At 43.9% G+C, this 18,191-nt stretch overlaps 1 protein-coding gene across 2 annotated transcripts in view; it reads right to left on the bottom strand.

Moving 5' to 3' along the window:
- The window catches only part of FAM160A1 (family with sequence similarity 160 member A1), a 241,839-nt gene that overhangs the window by 24,135 nt on the left and 199,513 nt on the right, over positions 1-18,191 (bottom strand). For both annotated transcript variants that reach the window (XM_033940663.1, XM_033940672.1), the window contains exons 8-9: positions 15,838-16,025; positions 6,544-7,611 (exon numbers count right to left, since the gene is read on the bottom strand). In XM_033940663.1, the coding sequence (XP_033796554.1) occupies positions 6,544-7,611; positions 15,838-16,025 (1,256 nt within the window). The remainder of the gene's footprint in view (positions 1-6,543; positions 7,612-15,837; positions 16,026-18,191) is intronic.

Raw genomic sequence — 18,191 nt, 5'->3', positions numbered from 1 at the left:
CAGTGCATTCTGGGATGCACTGAGGAGGGGCCTAAGGTCCGGATTGGCTCAGGCACCTAAGGCCCCTCCCATAATAGGGGCCATAGGCACCTGGGCCAACTAGAGTCTTAGGTCTCCTTCCCAGTGCATTCTGGGATGCATTGTGAGTGGCCTAAGACTCCGATTGGCCAGATCCCTAAGGCCCTGCCCATGGGGTGTGTTGGAGCAAGGGGTTTGGGAGGATGCCGGCAGGAGGAAATGGACATCCCTTCTGCCGGGGATGTTGGGAGGGTGCCGGCAGGAAGGAGTGTGCATCTGTCCTGCCGGAGGTTGTTTCAGGGATGGCGGCAGGAGGGATTGGGCATCCCTCTTACTGGCTGACTTGCAGTGGGGTTCGATGGTTCCCTGCCACGGCCACTCAGCTGATCGCGGCAGGGAGATTTCCTTGCTGCAATCAGTTTAGCGGCTGCATCAATTTGAAATATAGGTCAGCATTTCAATGGCCTAAATTTCAGGCCTCTATCGCGGCCCCAGGGAGATCTCTCGGGCCGCTTAAGCTCATCCAAGGCCACTTCCGGGCGAAACCACCTCCACGCTTACCTTTGGGTGAGCTTAAACGTCCCTAGACACCTCCCTGCACCCGCAACAGACGGCTGCAGTGTATGCGGCCTGCCTCTGATTTTTTTTTTTTTTTTTTAAACATGTGTTCTGATTGGCTGGTTAGACAGCAGTAGGACGCCTACTGCTGCCTATAATCTGGATGCTGTTTATAGAATTTGTCTGAAACTGTATTTGAATTCAAAAATGCTTGGGACTAGTACAATGGATCTCTAAGAGAGGAAGAGATAGTAGATGGCATGGTTAGGCAGACTAGATAGGCCTAATGGTCTTTATCTCGCTTAGTAAATAAGCGATTCATCAAACCAAAATAAAACTTGAAACTTGATCTGCCTTCATTTTTCTGTTTATAAGAGCCAATTACAGCACCAGTTTATGCATGCTTGGTGTACTTGGGAGTGGATTGTAGCCCATTCATACAGCTCAAAACTGTTACTTACTAGGGCTGCATTTTAATCACAGTTAACTCTGTGATTAATGCATTAATTATTAATCATGATTAAAAGCATTAATCACATCCCTGCTTCTTCTGTCTCTTCCAAAAATCTTTTCTGCTCTCTTCTACTTCAGAGAAGGCCACAGACAGCATATGTGCAACATTGCTACTTCCAGGAAACCACCTTTAAAGTAGACTGGAGTGGGGGGGTTGGGGGGAGCAAATGATGAATCCCAGGTGGGGGGAGGTGTGAGCTGCAGACCCGTGAGTAGAACTGGAGGGGCCACTGATGGAAGCTATAAGGCAATGAGTGCCAGAAGCTTGGTGCCGCTCCTTACCAAATTTGTGTCACTACTCATGGGGGTGGAGGGGAATGAGGGGGAGGTGCTGGATAATGGAAAAGAGGGACAGAGAGAAAGAGGAAGAGAATGGACCCCAAGAAAGAGAGAGAGATAATGGGCCTGGGGGACGAGGAGTTAGACCAAAGGTCCATCAAGTCACCAGAATCGTGTTTCCAGTAGGTTGATGTAACGTCAATAAACGTAAAAAATGTGTAGTATCTTGGATACATGATTTTGTTAAAGGCATCAATGGTTTTAAAAAAACATCTATATATTGGTTCACAAAATTTTCATCATCATTGTAAAGGCCGGGAGCTTTTTGCATCCTAAGATCCAGCACTTCAATTATATAAAGATTTAGTTTTGAAAGATGTTGAAAGCCGGGAAGCTGAGACATTCTTTTACTCCTGGAATACGACTAAACAAGAACGTGAAGCTATAAAAACATTACAGTGTCATAAAGACATTATTATTAGACGCGCGGATAAAGGTGGGGCGGTGGTGATATTAGATCCTCAAAAATGTACAACTGAAATGTTGCGTCAATTAAATGATAGATCTGTATACCTTCTACTAGATGAAGTCCCGACAGATGCTTTGAAAAAAAGAAATTGCTGTCTTTACTGCCTGGGGTAAGAAACAAGGATTTGTGACACAAAATGAGTTTCAGTTCTTATGTCCTCAATATCCAAATATTCCTTTTTTCTATATCTTACCCAAGATTCATAAGAGCTTAATAGCACCACCAGGACGGCTGATGGTTTCTTCTTGTGGCTCTCTATTGGAAAGAGTGAACCAATATATAGATGTTTTTTTAAAGCCATTGGTGCCTTTAACAAAATCATTTATCCAAGATACTACATATTTACATTTATTGACGTTACATCACCCTACTGGAAACACGATTCTGGTGACTTGACGTGCAATCATTGTACACAAATATCCCACAAGATTCAGCCCTAGTAATTATAGAAGAATATCTAAATCAACGAGAACATCCACATCAAGTACCCTCAGAATTTTTGATAAAACTATTAACTATATCCCTAGAGAAAAATTATTTCATGTTTCAAGGGATGTTTTACCAGAAATTGTCGGGCACGGCTATGGGTGCGACGTGTGCACCATCTCTAGCCAATCTTTTTATGGCATATTTTGAAGAACATTTTGTGTACACATCAGGATGGTTTTCACAAGTGAAATTGTGGTGCAGGTATATTGATGATATTTTTCTACTATGGGAAGGTTCCATGTGTGATCTGCAATCATTTGTTGTTTTTTTGAATATCCGTTTACCTACCATACGTTTTGAAATGTCCTCGGGTATTCAACAAATTGCTTTTTTAGACGTATTGATTACAATCCAAGATGATGTTTTTTTTAACTTCAGTCTTTCGCAAGGATACAGATAGAAATACCTTTTAGGATTTTTCTAGCTCCCACCCTTTACATTTGAAAGAGAGTTTACCGGTGTCAGGTCAAAACCGCGGAAGACAAAGGCGCGCACCGACAACTGAGCACAGCGCGGAGGTGCGCACCGAAGAAAATAACTGTTTTTAGGGGCTCCGACGGGGGTGTGTGGGGGGGAACCCCCCCCCACTTTACTTTATACAGATCGCGCCACGTTGTGGGGGCGTTGTGGGGGGTTTGGGGGGGTTGTATCCCCCCCACATTTTAATGAAAACTTCACTTTTTCCCTAAAAACAGGGAAAAAGTTAAGTTTACAGTATAATGAGGGGGGTTACAACCCCCCAAACCACTCACAACGCCGCCGCGATCTGTATTAAGTAAAGTGGGGGGGGGCTCCCCAACAAAACCCCCCGTTGGAGCCCCTTAAAACTGTCATTTTCTTCAGCGCGCACCTCCGTCTTGCTCTCAGTTGTTGGCGTGCACCTTTGTCTTCCGCGGTTTTGTCTATGAACCGAGTTTACCTAATTCACAATTTCTCCGGTATCGTCGGCTATGCTCGACAAAAGAAGAATATAAGATCCAAGCCAGAATTCTGGGCGAGAAGCTGTCGGAGAGAGGTTACCCGGAGGCATGCATCAAGAGGTCCTATATACGAGCTTTACATAATCGACGGGACCTGCTGTTACAATATACTGAGCGTGAACCAGAAGTAGATCAATTAGTTTGTGTACTAAGATATTCACAACAAGCACGTTTTGGGGGGAAAATTTTGAAAAATCATTGGAACTGTTTATCTATTCATTCATGCTTCAGGGATGTACAGTTGACTACAGCATATTCTAGAAATAAAAATTTACAAAAAATAATCTGTCCAACTAGCAGAGGTGCTATCACAATGGATAGTGTAAGAACTTTACAGAGTGAGGAGGTGGGTCATTATAAATGTGGACACTGTTCTATTTGTCCTGTTTCCTTGGATTGTCAATCATTCTTTAATCCGTCAGATAATAAAGAATATACTTTAAATTTTCGCACGTCATGTGAAACCAGTGGGGTTATTTATGCAATATTATGTCCCTGTAACTTATTATACATAGGACAGACTTCAAGACCCTTTAAAATTAGAATGATTGAACACCGTTCATGCCTGTCCTGTAGTCGGATAGAGGCACCTATGGTGCAACATTGTATAGATTTACACCATTCATTTGAAGACATGCGTTGCTGGATTATTGATAAGCTCTTTCCATCAGCAAAAGGAGGGGACTTTAAATCTTTGTTACGGATGCAAGAACAGAAATGGATTTTTAGATTACAAACCTGCATTCCGACTGGTTTAAATGCCCGAATTGAGTAGTGAGCCTTTTTTTTTAGTTCTTCTTGTAGGAACGTTAACTGATTGGCTAAGGTTCCCCTGTCCAGGCAATGACTGGCTTAACAAAATGTCAGCACGCCCCTTTAAAGGCAGAGTCAGACGCCGGGTCGCCATTTTCTTAGAGAGGATCATTGAAGCAGCGGCTCATTCTTTCAGAGGTAAAACTAAACTGGAAAGGCTGTTTTTTTGAGAAGCACTGTATGTACTAGTATGTAACTGATCTGGTTTTGTATTTTTTAGAAATTGCCCTGATGCAGCACAGTCATGAAACAGGGCCTGTTGGAAATTTTCTGGTTATCTTCAGTGCTATGTTAGACTGAATGCAACAGCACCGAATGATTTTCTTCACTACGTTGCGGTGATCTTGCCCATACCAGAGGACAAAAAGATATTATTAAAGATAAGTGCAGGTTTTTTACCTAACAATTTTTGGAAATAAGTATTGTTGAGAATAATTTATTTGAACGGAGTTTTTCAGACCAAGGTTGTGTTTCCTATGACAATTTTATAATTGCCATAGAAATTCCCCAAGTTTGCCTCTTGGAACACTGAGGTCTTTTCTCCGGATATTTTGTATACCTGCTAGATTGAAGTCTCTGGTAATGAGGTTTAGTATATGAATATCTATGTAGTGGTTCTATGTCTTTTTGATATTCAGCTTGCGTGGAATTATTGTCCAGAAAAAGGAGGACAGTTTGAGACATCCGGGATTTACTTACATAGTAACATAGTACATGATGGCAGATAAAGACCCGAATGGTCCATCCAGTCTGCCCAACCTGATTCAATTTAAATTTTTTTAATTTTTTCTTCTTAGCTATTTCTGGGCAAGAATCCAAAGCTCTGCCCGGTACTGTGCTTGGGTTCCAACTGCCGAAATCTCCGTTAAAACCTACTCCAGCCCATCTACACCCTCCCAGCCATTGAAGCCCTCTACAGCCCATCCTCCCCCAAACGGCCATATACAGACACAGACCATGCAAGTCTGCCCAGTACTGGCCTTAGTTCAATATTTAATATTATTTTCTGATTCTAGATCCTCTGTGTTGATCCCACGCTTCTTTGAACTCAGTCACTGTATTCCTCTCCACCACCTCTCTCGGGAGCGCATTCCAGCAATGGAAGTAAGGAGGACAGATCATGAAAGCAATGGAAGTAAAACCCGAATGTCTCAATCTGTCCTCCTTTTTCTGGAGCCATATGGTAACCCTATACATAGGCATTCTCAGAGATAGAAAACAGGTAAAGCAGGGATAGAACTAACACTTTTGTGTATATTTTATACATAGGAACATAAACACCTATTTCTACTGATACAATACATACATGCACACAATTATACCCGCCATGGAGCGGATGTGAGTTAATTAGTAAAGGCATATAGGTGCATATGAGGGGGTGCTGAAAAGTTCTCAGCCCAACCAACCAACTTCCTATGTTCGGAACATTATTTTACCACTGTAGCTGAAAAGAGCGTTATCTGTTTTCATTAAATGCCAATTTGCAGAAACAAAATTCTATGTTTTGACATTGTTTCAGATCATTGATTGAATCATATCTATGTCATTCTCTTCTTGGCTGGGCTGAGAACTTTTCAGCATCCCCTGGTACATTACCTTTATAAAACGGTGTCAGGTCAAAAGCGCGCCGGGACAAAGGCGCGCCCAGACAATTGAGCGCAGCACGCGCCACCGCACCGCTCTAAATTACTGTTTTTAGTGCTCCGATGGGGGGACATGGGGGGGGGGGAATCCCCCCTTTACTTAATAGACATCGCGCCGCGTTGTGGGGGCGTTGTGGGGGGTGGGGGGCATTGAACCCCCCCACATTTTACTGAAAACTTCACTTTTTCCCTGTTTTTAGGGAAAAAGTTCAGTTTACAGTAAAATGTGGAGGGTTACAACCTCCCAAACCACCCATAACGCCGGCACGATGTCTATTAAGTAAACTGGGGGGGTTCCCCAACAAAACCCCCCGTCGGAGCCCCTAAAAACTGTAATTTAGAGCGGCGCAGCGGCGCGCACTGCGCTCAATTGTCGGCGCGCGCTTTTGTCTTTCCCGCCGTTGTCTATGAACCTTATAAAACAGACTTTCCCTACCCACCCACCCTGTTATAAAATTAACCTTTTAAAGTAAGAAAAGTATAAGCAATATAGCACTTTTTCTTCATAATGTTCCCAGCAAACTTATCATTATGTCTTAAGTCTGGTTTCTCTCCTTATTGCAATTTACTCAAAGTCCTATAAGGATTCTACTTTGTGTTAGACATCTATGCAAAAAAAAATAAAAAAATTCATTTCATTCAATGTGTGCCTAATTTGTCCAATAACCAATATCACAAGAAAGAACCTTTTTATAAAGTAAAGTGTCATGAAAACTCTTACCTGTGAAGGGGGCAACCAGGTTTCTAGCAGGATGATTTGCGAGGGCCATAGGATCTTTCGTCCCAAAGGGTGAAGGGATACTTTCCACAGAAGGGGTTTCAGTTGAAAAGTTTTCAAAGTCATCCTCATCATTGTCCATTGGAGACAGAGGATCAGGAGAGGGAAAAGAAGTGAGAGTCTGCTCGTCTCCTAAGGCCTCAGATTTGGAGTCTAACACTTTAATGATTTCCTCATATCGATCAATAAGATCCTCACTGTCAGGGCTCAGGGGCCCAAAATTGGAATTGTGATCTGCTTCAGGACAAATCTTTAGCTCCAGACTGACAAGGGGATCCATTTTAGCTTTTTTGACGTTTTTCTGGTTTTGAATTGCATCTGGATTCGAACTTGATTTCTTTCTGTTTCGTTCTTCCGTTTCAGAGTCTGGCTGGGTATTTTTAACGAGACCATTGACTGTATGAATTTTCTGAGTGGTGCTATTCGTTTCTGCGGACAGTGTTCCACTTTCTTCTTTTTCTTCGTTACAGTCCTGGGCATCCTTTAGAGCATACAATCTATAAACTATTGCATCGTCCTGAAAATCTGAATCTTCGATGTAGGACCCCTTGACACACATGATTGCGTGCTTTTTCATTTCTTGAATATGTTTTGGCGGCTGCACTGGCTGTGGGGTAACTACGTTCCCCGCTTCATTTGGAGGCTGTTGTAGGCTTGTGTCTGAAGAAGAGATTCCAGTATCATAGCTATCATCCCACTCCAATTCCAGTTGGCTCTTTGGTACCGGTGGAGTCCCCTGGGAAGAATCTGAATGCACTTGAGACCTCTGTTGGATCCTGAACATGACAAAGTCTGCCTTTTTACTCTCTTCCTCCGATAGCTCTTGAAGAGAAGAGTCTGGGTCAGGGTTTTGCCCATCATAAGGTGAAGACCAGACTTGACAGTCCTTCATACAGACAGTGATGCTAGACTGAGCTTCCCAGAGATATTGAAGGTAACTGGCACCCACAGCTTTTCCATAGGCAACACCAGATATATCCTCAGGCACTTCTGCCGACTGCTCATGGTAACCTAAAATAAAATACATTTATTATTCCTTACCCTAGGTTCAGCATGGAAAATGAAGTTGTTTCAAACCTGCATGAAAGGGAAAAAATAGTATGTTTTTCCTACAATTATCTGAATTGGGGCTAAGCAGATGCCCAATATAAGCATTAGAAAAAGAAAGAAAGAAATCAGGTTTGGCTTTAAGGTAGAAGTTGCTATTATATAAACAGAAAATACATAATATCTAAAACTTTATTGCACAATGTTAGTGAAAGTCAGGGTAAAAGTATACCCTAGATCAGGGGTTGGCAACCTGCGGCTTTTCTGCCATATGGCTGCGACTTTCCAGACCCCAACCCTTTAATCTCCCTTCCAACCCCGTGATTCCCCCCCCCCCACCCCCGGGCCTACCGAGGTACCTGGTGATCTAGCGGGGGGCTTCATGGCAGTAGCATAGCCCTCTCGCTTATGCCTCCTCACGGCTACCTTCTAAGACAGCAGTTCACGGGTACTACAGGAAATGCTGCATGCAGTCGTGAACGGTCACAGCAGCCATATTAGAAGGCAGCCATGTGGAGGCAGGAGTGAGAGGGCTGCGCTCCTGCCACGAAGACTCCGCTGGACCACCAGGTACCTCGGTAAACCTGGGGGGGGGGGGGGGGGGTCGTGGGGTTGGGAAGCAAATTAAAGTGTCGGGGCCTGGAGAGAAGAGAGAACCTTGGCTATGGGTTGGAAGGAGGAGGACAGGCAAGGGAGGGAAGAGAGGTGTGAATGGTTAGAGAGAAGAAAGAGGGGAGAGAAGCTAGACCTTGGGGAAAGAAGCGAGAGTGAGAGGCCTGGAATACCTCAAACTCCCTTCTCTACCCATTCTCTACCCATTGTGGCTCTTTGTAAACCTTGCATCAAATTTTTAGGATAAACTGGCAATTTGTTTTAAAAAAAGTTGCCACCTCTGCCCTAGATGCTAGTCAATAAAATTTGGAAACCACAACACATGTCATGAAATGCAGTTCCCAGATATGCAGTACGTAAGAACATAATAGCCTTACTGGGTCAGATCAATGGTGCATCAAGCCCATTAGCCAGTTCTCACAGTGGCCAATCCAGGTCACTAGTACCTGGCTAAAACCCAAAGAGTAGCAATATTCCATGCTACCGATCCAGGGCAAGCAGTGGTTTCCCACATGTCGTTCTCAGTAACAGACTACGGACTTTTCCTCCAGGAAATTGTCCAAACCTTTCTTAAAATCAGCTACGTTATCCGCTCTGGCAATGCGTTCCAGAGCTTAACTATTCTCTGAGTGAAAAAATTTTCCTCTTATTGGTTTTCCCTGTAACTTCATCGAGTGTCCCCTAGTCTTTGTACTTTTTGACAAAGTGAAAAATTGATCAACTTATACCCGTTCTACTCCACTCAAGATTTTGTACACTTCAATTATATCTCCTCTCAGCCATCTTTTTTTCCAAGCTGAAGAGTCCTAACATTTTTAGTTTTCAGTAGACAGGAACTATCTTTTTATAGTGCTTTGCCGAGATCTAGATTGCATGCCACTACACTGACCAGAAGCATCACCGTCTTCCCTTTCAAGTATAAGTCAATAACAAACTTCCAGGAAGTATAAAGGGCAAGTCTATAACTGGCATCTCATCTTGCTATTCTTTGAGATGCTGGAATGTTGCTACTCTTTGGGTTCTGGCCAGGTACTAGTGACCTGGATTGGCCACCGTGAGAACAGGCTACTGGGCTTGATGGACCATTGGGCTGACCTAGCAAGGCTATTCTTGGGTTTAGCCTGTAAATCCCATCTGGGATAGATGTAGGAAGTGTAAATGTGGTATGACAGTGGTTCCCAACCCTGTCCTGAAGGATCACCAGGCCAATCGGGTTTTCAGGCTAGCCCTAATGAATATGCATGGAGCAGATTTGCATGCCTGTCACTTCCATTATATGCAAATTAGAGAATGACACGGTGGCGGTTTACCCGCGGCCACCGCATTTTAGCCGCGGGTCACCCGCCGAAAATGGGGAAGAAAACTAGCAGTCGCTGCGGCGACGGGGACAAGGCCATTCACCGCCCGCGGGGCGGTGAATGGTCTTGTCTCCGCAGTGAGGTATCAAGGATCGTGCGGTCCCCGCAGCCACCGCCCGCCCACCCCTAGCATTTAGCCAGCTCCCTCCCTCCACCTCACCTTAAATTTCGAGTTTTCCGGCTTCCTTTTTTCCGAGCCGCACGTGTTCAAAAATCCGTGCACGCGCGGCTGCGCGAGTCAATCAATCTTCTCCTCTGACGCAACCGGAAACAGGAAGTTGCAGGAGAGGAGAAGTTTGATTGACTCGCGCAGCCGCGCGTGCACGGATTTTTGAACACGTGCGGCTCGGAAAAAAGGAAGCCGGAAAACTCGAAATTTAAGGTGAGGTGGAGGGAGGGAGCTGGCTAAATGCACGGCTTTTTGAACGCGTGCGGCTAGGGAAAAAGGAAGCCGGCAAACTCGGAACGAATATAAGGTGAGGTGGAGGGAGGGTGGAATACGCTAAATATTAGAGTACTAAGGCTTATATGGATGCTGCGGGGACGGTGACGGGGCGGTGAATGAGATGGCAGTGGCGGTGACGGGGCGGTGAAAGGGATGGCAGTGACGGTGACGGGGCGGTGAATGGAATGGCGGTGACGGGGCGGTGCAGAGGATGGTGGGCCGGGGACGGGGCGGTGACGGGGACAGATTTTTTCCCCGTGTCATTCTCTAATGCAAATCTCTCTCAAGCATTTTCATTAGGGCTAGCCTGAAAACCCGATTGGCCTGGTGGTCCTCCAGGACAGAATTGGGAACCGCTGTGGTATGATACTCCCAGAGAACACATAACCTTGCACAGCGACTGAAGATATAAATTGAATGAAACACTGAAAGTGAGGAACTCCCGTCCTCAGTTGCCGACTTGAAGAGATCCTCTGATTAAACCTAACAACCTGCTTACAGTTCTGTAAAAAAAGAACTAAACCAGGCAAACACTTTCCACCCAGCTCACAAGCACAGAAGTGCTACAGCAATGTGATGATTCATCGTATCAAGAGTGCAGATAAGTCCAAAAGAGATCATCAGATTGTTAGGGCAAATTAAACTGTCTCTGTAATTTATATCCAAATGTGAACTTTTGTGGCTATCAAGCCCCTTACGCACCTCATCAAGAGTTGCAGCTATCAGTGTCTCCGTGCTGTGGGCTCTACAGAATCCATACTGAAATGAACCAAGTAGTGAGTGTGAAGATAAATAATCTTTCAACTGGTGATAAACAAATGATTCTACCACTTTAGCTAGCATAGGTAGTGTAGAAATAGGCCTAGGATTAGTTAGTACGGAAAATCCCAACACAGGATTTTTAAAAGCTGGGCGCATGGTGGCAACCCTCAAATCATCAGGTAACACTCCCTGGTCAAGCACTGAATCCACTAACACTTTTAATACAGGAACTACAAAAGTCTCCATTTTTTTGCAACACATACGGACTACACACATCCTGAAACGCCCCGATAAGTTGACATCTCCTTAAGCACGAGCTTTATCTCCTCTCCACCAACCCTGGAAAAAAAGACTCCCAGGTACATTCAGCAGGGCTATAGTAACATAGTAACATAGTAACATAGTAGATGACGGCAGATAAAGACCCGAATGGTCCATCCAGTCTGCCCAACCTGACTCAATCCAAAAAATTTTTTTTTTTTTTTTCCTCTTCCTAGCTATTTCTGGGCGGGAATCCAAAGCTTTACCCGGCACTGTGCCTGGGTTCCAAACGCCGAAATCTCCGCCAAGACCCACTCCAGCCCATCTACACCCTCCCAGCCACTGAAGCCCTCCCCTGCCCATCCTCCTCCAAACGGCCATACACAGACACAGACCGTACAAGTCTGCCCAGTAACTGGCCTAGTTCAATCTTTAATATTATTTTCTGATTCTAAATCTTCTGTGTTCATCCCACGCTTCTTTGAACTCAGTCACAGTTTTACTCTCCACCACCTCTCTCGGGAGCGCATTCCAGGCATCCACCACCCTCTCCGTAAAGTAGAATTTCCTAACATTGCCCCTGAATCTACCACCCCTCAACCTCAAATTATGTCCTCTGGTTTTACCATTTTCCTTTCTCTGGAAAAGATTTTGTTCTACGTTAATACCCTTTAAGTATTTGAACGTCTGAATCATATCTCCCCTGTCTCTCCTTTCCTCTAGGGTATACATATTCAGGGCTTCCAGTCTCTCCTCATATGTCTTCTGGTGCAAGCCTCCTATCATTTTCGTCGCCCTCCTCTGGACCGCCTCAAGTCTTCTTACGTCTTTCGCCAGATACGGTCTCCAAAACTGAACACAATACTCCAAGTGGGGCCTCACCAATGACCTGTACAGGGGCATCAACACCTTCTTTCTTCTACTGACTACGCCTCTCTTTATACAGCCCAGAATCCTTCTGGCAGCAGCCACTGCCTTGTCGCACTGTTTTTTAGCCAAATCATGGTCCAACGCTGGCGAGGAAGGAGGCGAAATCATACTGTCAATATTCTTTTCAAAATAATTTGCAATGTCTTTTGCAGAAAAGGCACAATCAGCTTTTATATCACCATTTTGCTGTGTAAATGACTTCACAACAGCAAATCTTCAAAATACAGACTATGGGGGTAATTTATAAAGGTTGTTCAACAGCTGTACATGTGAAAAAGGCTCCTTATAAAACTATGCAGCCACCTTGAATCTTACTGAATAAACTAAAACTAAACTAAACCTTAACCTAATATACTGGGCCTTCAACCAAAGGAAGCTCGATGCGGTTAACAATAAATTTAAAAAAATAAAGTCAACTGAAATACAAGAGAGTTAGTTTTCAAAATGTTTAGCGAATAAAAAAAGTTTTAGAAGTTTACGGAAGAGTTGGAAGGAACTGGGACATTTCAAAATTAAGGGAAGTTCATTTCATAATTGGGGACATTTAAACGCCAGAGAGCTGCTAAAATTCTTAACTCCTTGAATTCCTTTCCTAGAAGGAAGAGAAAGTTTAAATCGATGAATATGCCTCTCGCATATGAAAATCTATAAACATTCCATAGCAGAGGAACAAGAGGAGCAAAGATACCATGTAAAATCTTAAAAACAATACATAAACACTTAAAATGAATTCTAAAATAAACCGGGAGCCAATGGAGAGAGAAAAGCAAAGGAGTCACATGGTCGAATTTGCTCTTTCCATAGATCAACTTCATGGTGGTATTCTGAATCAATTGTAGTCTTTGAAGGCAGTTCTTAGTGATGCCAAGATAAATGGCGTTACAATAATCTAACCGGGATTGGACCAAAACAGAAAAATGAAGTTGATGGAAAAGAGATCTGACCTTCCTCAACATTCGTAAGCTGAAAAAACATTTCTTAACCAGAGAGTTTATTTGATACTTAAAAGTAAGAGAAGAATCAAAAAATATTCCCAAAATCTTAGAAGAGAACTCAATTTGTAGGGAGGCTCCAGAATCCAAAAGTACAGTGGAAGGAAGATGATCCAATTTTGGGCCTAACCACAGAAGTTTAGGTTTAGCTACATTTAGCTTCATCTGGACAGACATAGCCCAGATATAAATCAAATAGATAAATAAATGAAAATATAAACATGTACTTACATGATAATGCATTGCACATTGGCATTCCTGGAGGTATAGCTTGGATAGCAGAATTGCAATAAATATGCATATTTGATAAATACCCAAGTACACGCATACACATAGACCTTATTTGGAGCAAGTGCAAATTTCTGCATGTGAATTTGTGCATTGCCAGGACTGGCTCTAGGGGGCTATTTTTTTTTAGTTCAATCTTTTAAGTTTTAACATCTTACAAAAAATACAACACACAAATACATTATAAACATAAGTAAAATTACATTAGAAAATTCTTAACGAAAAACATGTCATTATCTTCCCATCTCTCCCTCCCAGACCCCAAACCCCCACCCTACCGCCTATATGTCTGGCAGGTCAATCATTCCATCACACACATTGCTTAACGAAGCCCTCTAAAGGGCTCCAAACATCCTTAAATGATGCCATATTCCCCGATCTTTCAGCTAAATTAGTTTCATATTTATAAAAGAGGCACTGTTTCCCACCAGAAAAAGAAAATTTAACAATGTGACATCCTTCCAGTTCTTAACTATTGACTGTAGTGCCATTCCAGATAGTATCATGGAATTAGTATCAGGGAAATTAGTGTATGGCCATTAATAAGAAAAATAGGAAATGCAGCCATTTTACAGCAGGATTTGGGTTTGTTTTTTAGGGGGGCAGTTCTTTTGTATTTTATCTGGGTCGCTTGCATGCCCTAAATATCAATTTAGGGCAGTTATTCATTAATGGATAATTAAAACCAATTATAGCCAATTAGACATTAATGCTAATTAGCAACTAATTATTACATTAAGTTACAAACCTGACAGTAATTTATAACTCGGCCATGCAAGGTTACCGAGTTTGGGGGTTTTGCTCTATCTGCATGTTGCTGTCTGAAGGCTGAAAAGTACATAGTTTACTGAAAATGTAGCTAAATATTTATAGCTATGAATATAAAAATTTTCACTAGCTAATGCTATATGCACAGACCTCCCATTGAGAAGTGGTGCAAGCAGAGAATGACATGGGGGACAAATATTTCCTCGTCCCTGCAGGAAATCATTTTCCTGTCCCATCCCAGTGAGTTCTTTTCCTGTTCCTGCCCTCTTCCTGCAAGCTACGTCCTCATCTGCACAAGCCTCAAACACTTTAAAATCATAAGTAGCAACATTCTAGAGCTGAGACTGTGATTAGAGAATGACACGGGGAAAAAATTTGTCCCCGTTCCCGTGACCACAGTCCCATCCCCCGACCACTGTCCCCGCCCCGTCCCTGTCCTCCGAGACTATTATCCCCGCAGCATCCATACAAGCCTCAATACTGCAATATTTAGCTTATTCCTTACTTATAAATCAAAGCTCTGGCTGTTGAACTAGAGAAAGAGATGTTCAGCTGGCAGGGCTTTGTTTATAATTTTTACCAACACAACTAATATACTTCTTTCTCCTAAAGCAAAAAAAAGGAAATAAATATAATTTTTTTTTCTACCTTTGTTGTCTGGTTTCTGCTTTCCACATCTTCTCATTCAATTCCTTCCATCCACTGTATGTCTTCTCTCTGCGACTTCCATTTGCTGTTACTGTGCCTCTCCCTTCACCCCCCCCCCAATTGGTCTAGCACCCATCTTCTTCCCTCCGCTGCCTCCATAGTCTGGCATCTCTGTCTTCTTCCCTTCCAGCGTCTTCTCCCCACTCTCTGTTCCCTATTTCCCTTCAGCATCTTCTTTCCCCTCTGACTTCCCCATTTCCCTTCAACGTCTTCTCCCCGCTCTATCTTCCTCTTCAGAATCTTCCTCCCACCACCACCACAACCCTTCCCTCTCGCCACCTCAATGCCCTTCAGCAACCCTTGCGCGGCCCGAGAATCTCCCTCCCTTCCCCTTACCTTCGTAGTGCATTAGTAAAGTAACTCGCTGAAGCCGGCTGAGCCTGCCTGCAGTCGCATGTGTGTGGGCGGAAGCTTCTCCTGTGATGCAACCGGAAGCTTCCGCCTACACACATGCAACTGCAGGCAGGCTTGGCCGGCTTTAGCGAGTTACTTTACTAACGCGCCACGAAGGTAAGGGGGAGGGAGGGAGGGAGATAGATTTGGTAGGTAGGAAGGAGGGAGGTGACCCCGCATGTTTCCTCCTTTAACTGCGGGGACAAGGCCATTCACTGCTCCATGGGGCGGTGGATGGCCTTGTCCCCATGCCCGCAGTGAGCGCTTTTTTCCCCTCCACCATTTCGGAGGGTTAGCCGCGGGTAACAGCCACCGTGTCATTCTCTAATTGTGATGTCATAATGCCTCATTCCACCAATGCCTAAGCTAAAATCATAAGTGTTTGAGGCTTGTGCGGCTAAAGCAGAGCTTACAGGAATGGGACAGCAACAAAACTCACGGGGACGGGATGAGGAAATTGAATTCCTGCAGGGACGGCAAAAATTTTGTCCCCATGTCATTCTCCAGTGCAAAGCCCAAGGGGGAAAAAGACTTTGTATCTGGCCACTCTAGGTTTGAGGAAATTTCTCTAGTATGGTATATTACAAAGCACATGTCGCATCATAAAAGAATTCTACGAACAGAACTAAAGATGCCCATACTCTTCTTTGTAGGAAAAGGAGTCTGCTTGTACCTGCGTCGTTAGTAATTGCTGACCACAGGATGTAATCTCTCTCCTGGCTTCCGAGAGTCAGAGTAATTTCACTGGAGCAGCATACCGGTGTCAAGGCCAGAAGCTTTTTAGCAGACACGGAGTAACAATCCCTCTCTCTGACCGCAGACCGCTGACTTAACATCATGTGATTGCAGGGGATCAAGTACCTGGAACAGCGGTCACGCATTAGGATAAATGCTGCATATCATATAAATGTAACATACAGTAGTAACATAATAAATAATGGCAGCTAAAGACCTGTGTGGTCCATCCAGTCTGCCCAACATTCACATTCACATTTCTCAGGCAATGTTAAACCAACAATCCAGTAATTATTCATTTTACTTGCAAAGTTCCACTGTAAGATGTATTTCCCCTCGCCCCTAAGATAGGCGAGACCTGTGCTCCGACTCTATGAATGTGGTATAAATGTGCGTTCTTGCTCCTGATCCATATTACTGCACTCACACGGGACACAGGCTGTACAAGTCCTACCTGCATTTGCACCAACGTTGGAGTCGCCATCCAAGCTAACTCCAGCCTATCCAGATCCGCCTTGCCACATACTGGATCCAGACCACAGATGGCCATCCGGCATCGGCTTCACCGCTGGGATTCACCGTTTAAGCAAGACTCCTGCTCAACATAATGAAGTTCTAGCTCTAATTCTGTAGAGTTTTGTCTCGTTACTGTCCTCTTTTTATTCAAGGATCCTTTGTGTCCATCCCATGCATTTTTGAACTCAGTCACTGTTTTTGCCTCTACCACCTCTCCAGGGAGGGCATTCCAGACATCCACCACCCTCTCTTCCTGAGTCTACCCCCTCCTGCAATCTCATGCCCTCTAGTGTTACTGTTTCTCCATCTCTGGAGTGTTTAAATGCTTGAATCGTATCTCCTCTATCCCTTCTTTCCTCTAGGGTATACATATTCCAGTATTCAAGCCTCTTCTCATACGTCTCTTGGAACAATCCAGTTATCATTTTCATCATCTTCCTCTGGACCGCTTCAAGTCTTCTTACATCCTTAGCAAGATATGGCCTCCAGAAGTGAACACAATTTTCCAGGTGGGGCCTCACCAATGGCTTGTACAGAGGCATCAGCCCCTCCCTTTTTCTGCTGGAAATTCCTCTTTCTATGCAGCCCAGCATCCTTCTGGCTACGGCCATTGCTTTGTCACATTGTTTTGTAGCCTTGAGATCCTCAAACACTATCACGCCAAGGTCCCTCTACCAGACCATGCTTATCAGCTCCTTTGGATTTTAACTCCTCAAATGCATCACACTGCACTTCTTCACATTAAATTTTAACTGCCAAACATCAGACCATTCTTCTAACATTTGAAGATCTCTTCTCATATTTTCTACTCTCTGGCGTGTCCACTCTGTTGCTAATCTTGGTGTCACCTGCAGAAAGACACACTTTACCTTCTAAAGTATCAGAAATGTCACTCACAAATATATTAAACAAAATGAGCCCCAGTACCAATCTCTGAGGCAAGCCACTACTCACCTTTTTTTCTTCCGAGCAAATTCCATTCATCACCACCCTCTGTCATCTGTCAGTCAATCAATTTCTAATCCAGGTCACCACTTTGGGTCCTAACTAGAGAATGACACGGGGGAAAATTCTGTCCCCATCACCGGACCACCATCCTCTGCACCGCCCCGTCCTCGCTGGTCCTTTCACCGCCCCGTCCCTGTCTCTGCCGTCCCCTTCACCGCCCCATCACCATCCCCGCTGTCTCTTTCACCGCCCCGTCACCGTCCCTGTTTTCAGCGTCTTTTTCTCTCCATCTCCCCCATCCCCAGCACCCTTCACGCGGTCCCTCCCGCCAGCCAGCCATGCATTTCCTTACCTCCCTCCTTTTCCCTTACCTTTTATTCTTGAAACTGGCAATTTCTATAAGGCTACGAGCTGTATTACAGCCGGAGCCTTGAAGTAGAGAGTTGCGCGGGGACAGAAATCCCACCCGTCCCCACCAAAGTCCCACCTGTCCCTATAAACTACAGAAATAGTTATTTCATTTAATTATGCTACTGAATTAAAGGCTCTGGTAGAAACCCATTTACAAATAAGCAAAAAGACTTTATTAATTTGGAAATATTAATTGGGAAGAATACATACTTTGTAAATGGGTTTCTACCAGAGCCTCTAATGTTTATAAATTTTTATCAATACAACTAATATACTACTTTATCCTAAAGCAAAAAAAAAAAAAAAAAGAAATAGAATTTTTTTCCTACCTTTGTTGCCTGGTTTCTGCTTTCCTCATGTTCTCATTCAATTCCTTCCATCCACTGTCTCTCTTCTCTCTGCGTCTTCCATTTTCTC

The sequence above is a fragment of the Geotrypetes seraphini genome, chromosome 1 (assembly GCF_902459505.1).
Source record: "Geotrypetes seraphini chromosome 1, aGeoSer1.1, whole genome shotgun sequence".
NCBI classification, from domain to species: Eukaryota; Metazoa; Chordata; class Amphibia; order Gymnophiona; family Dermophiidae; genus Geotrypetes; species Geotrypetes seraphini.
The sequence above is the reverse complement of the archived record's forward strand: the minus strand, read 5'-3'. Positions and strand labels throughout refer to the sequence as shown.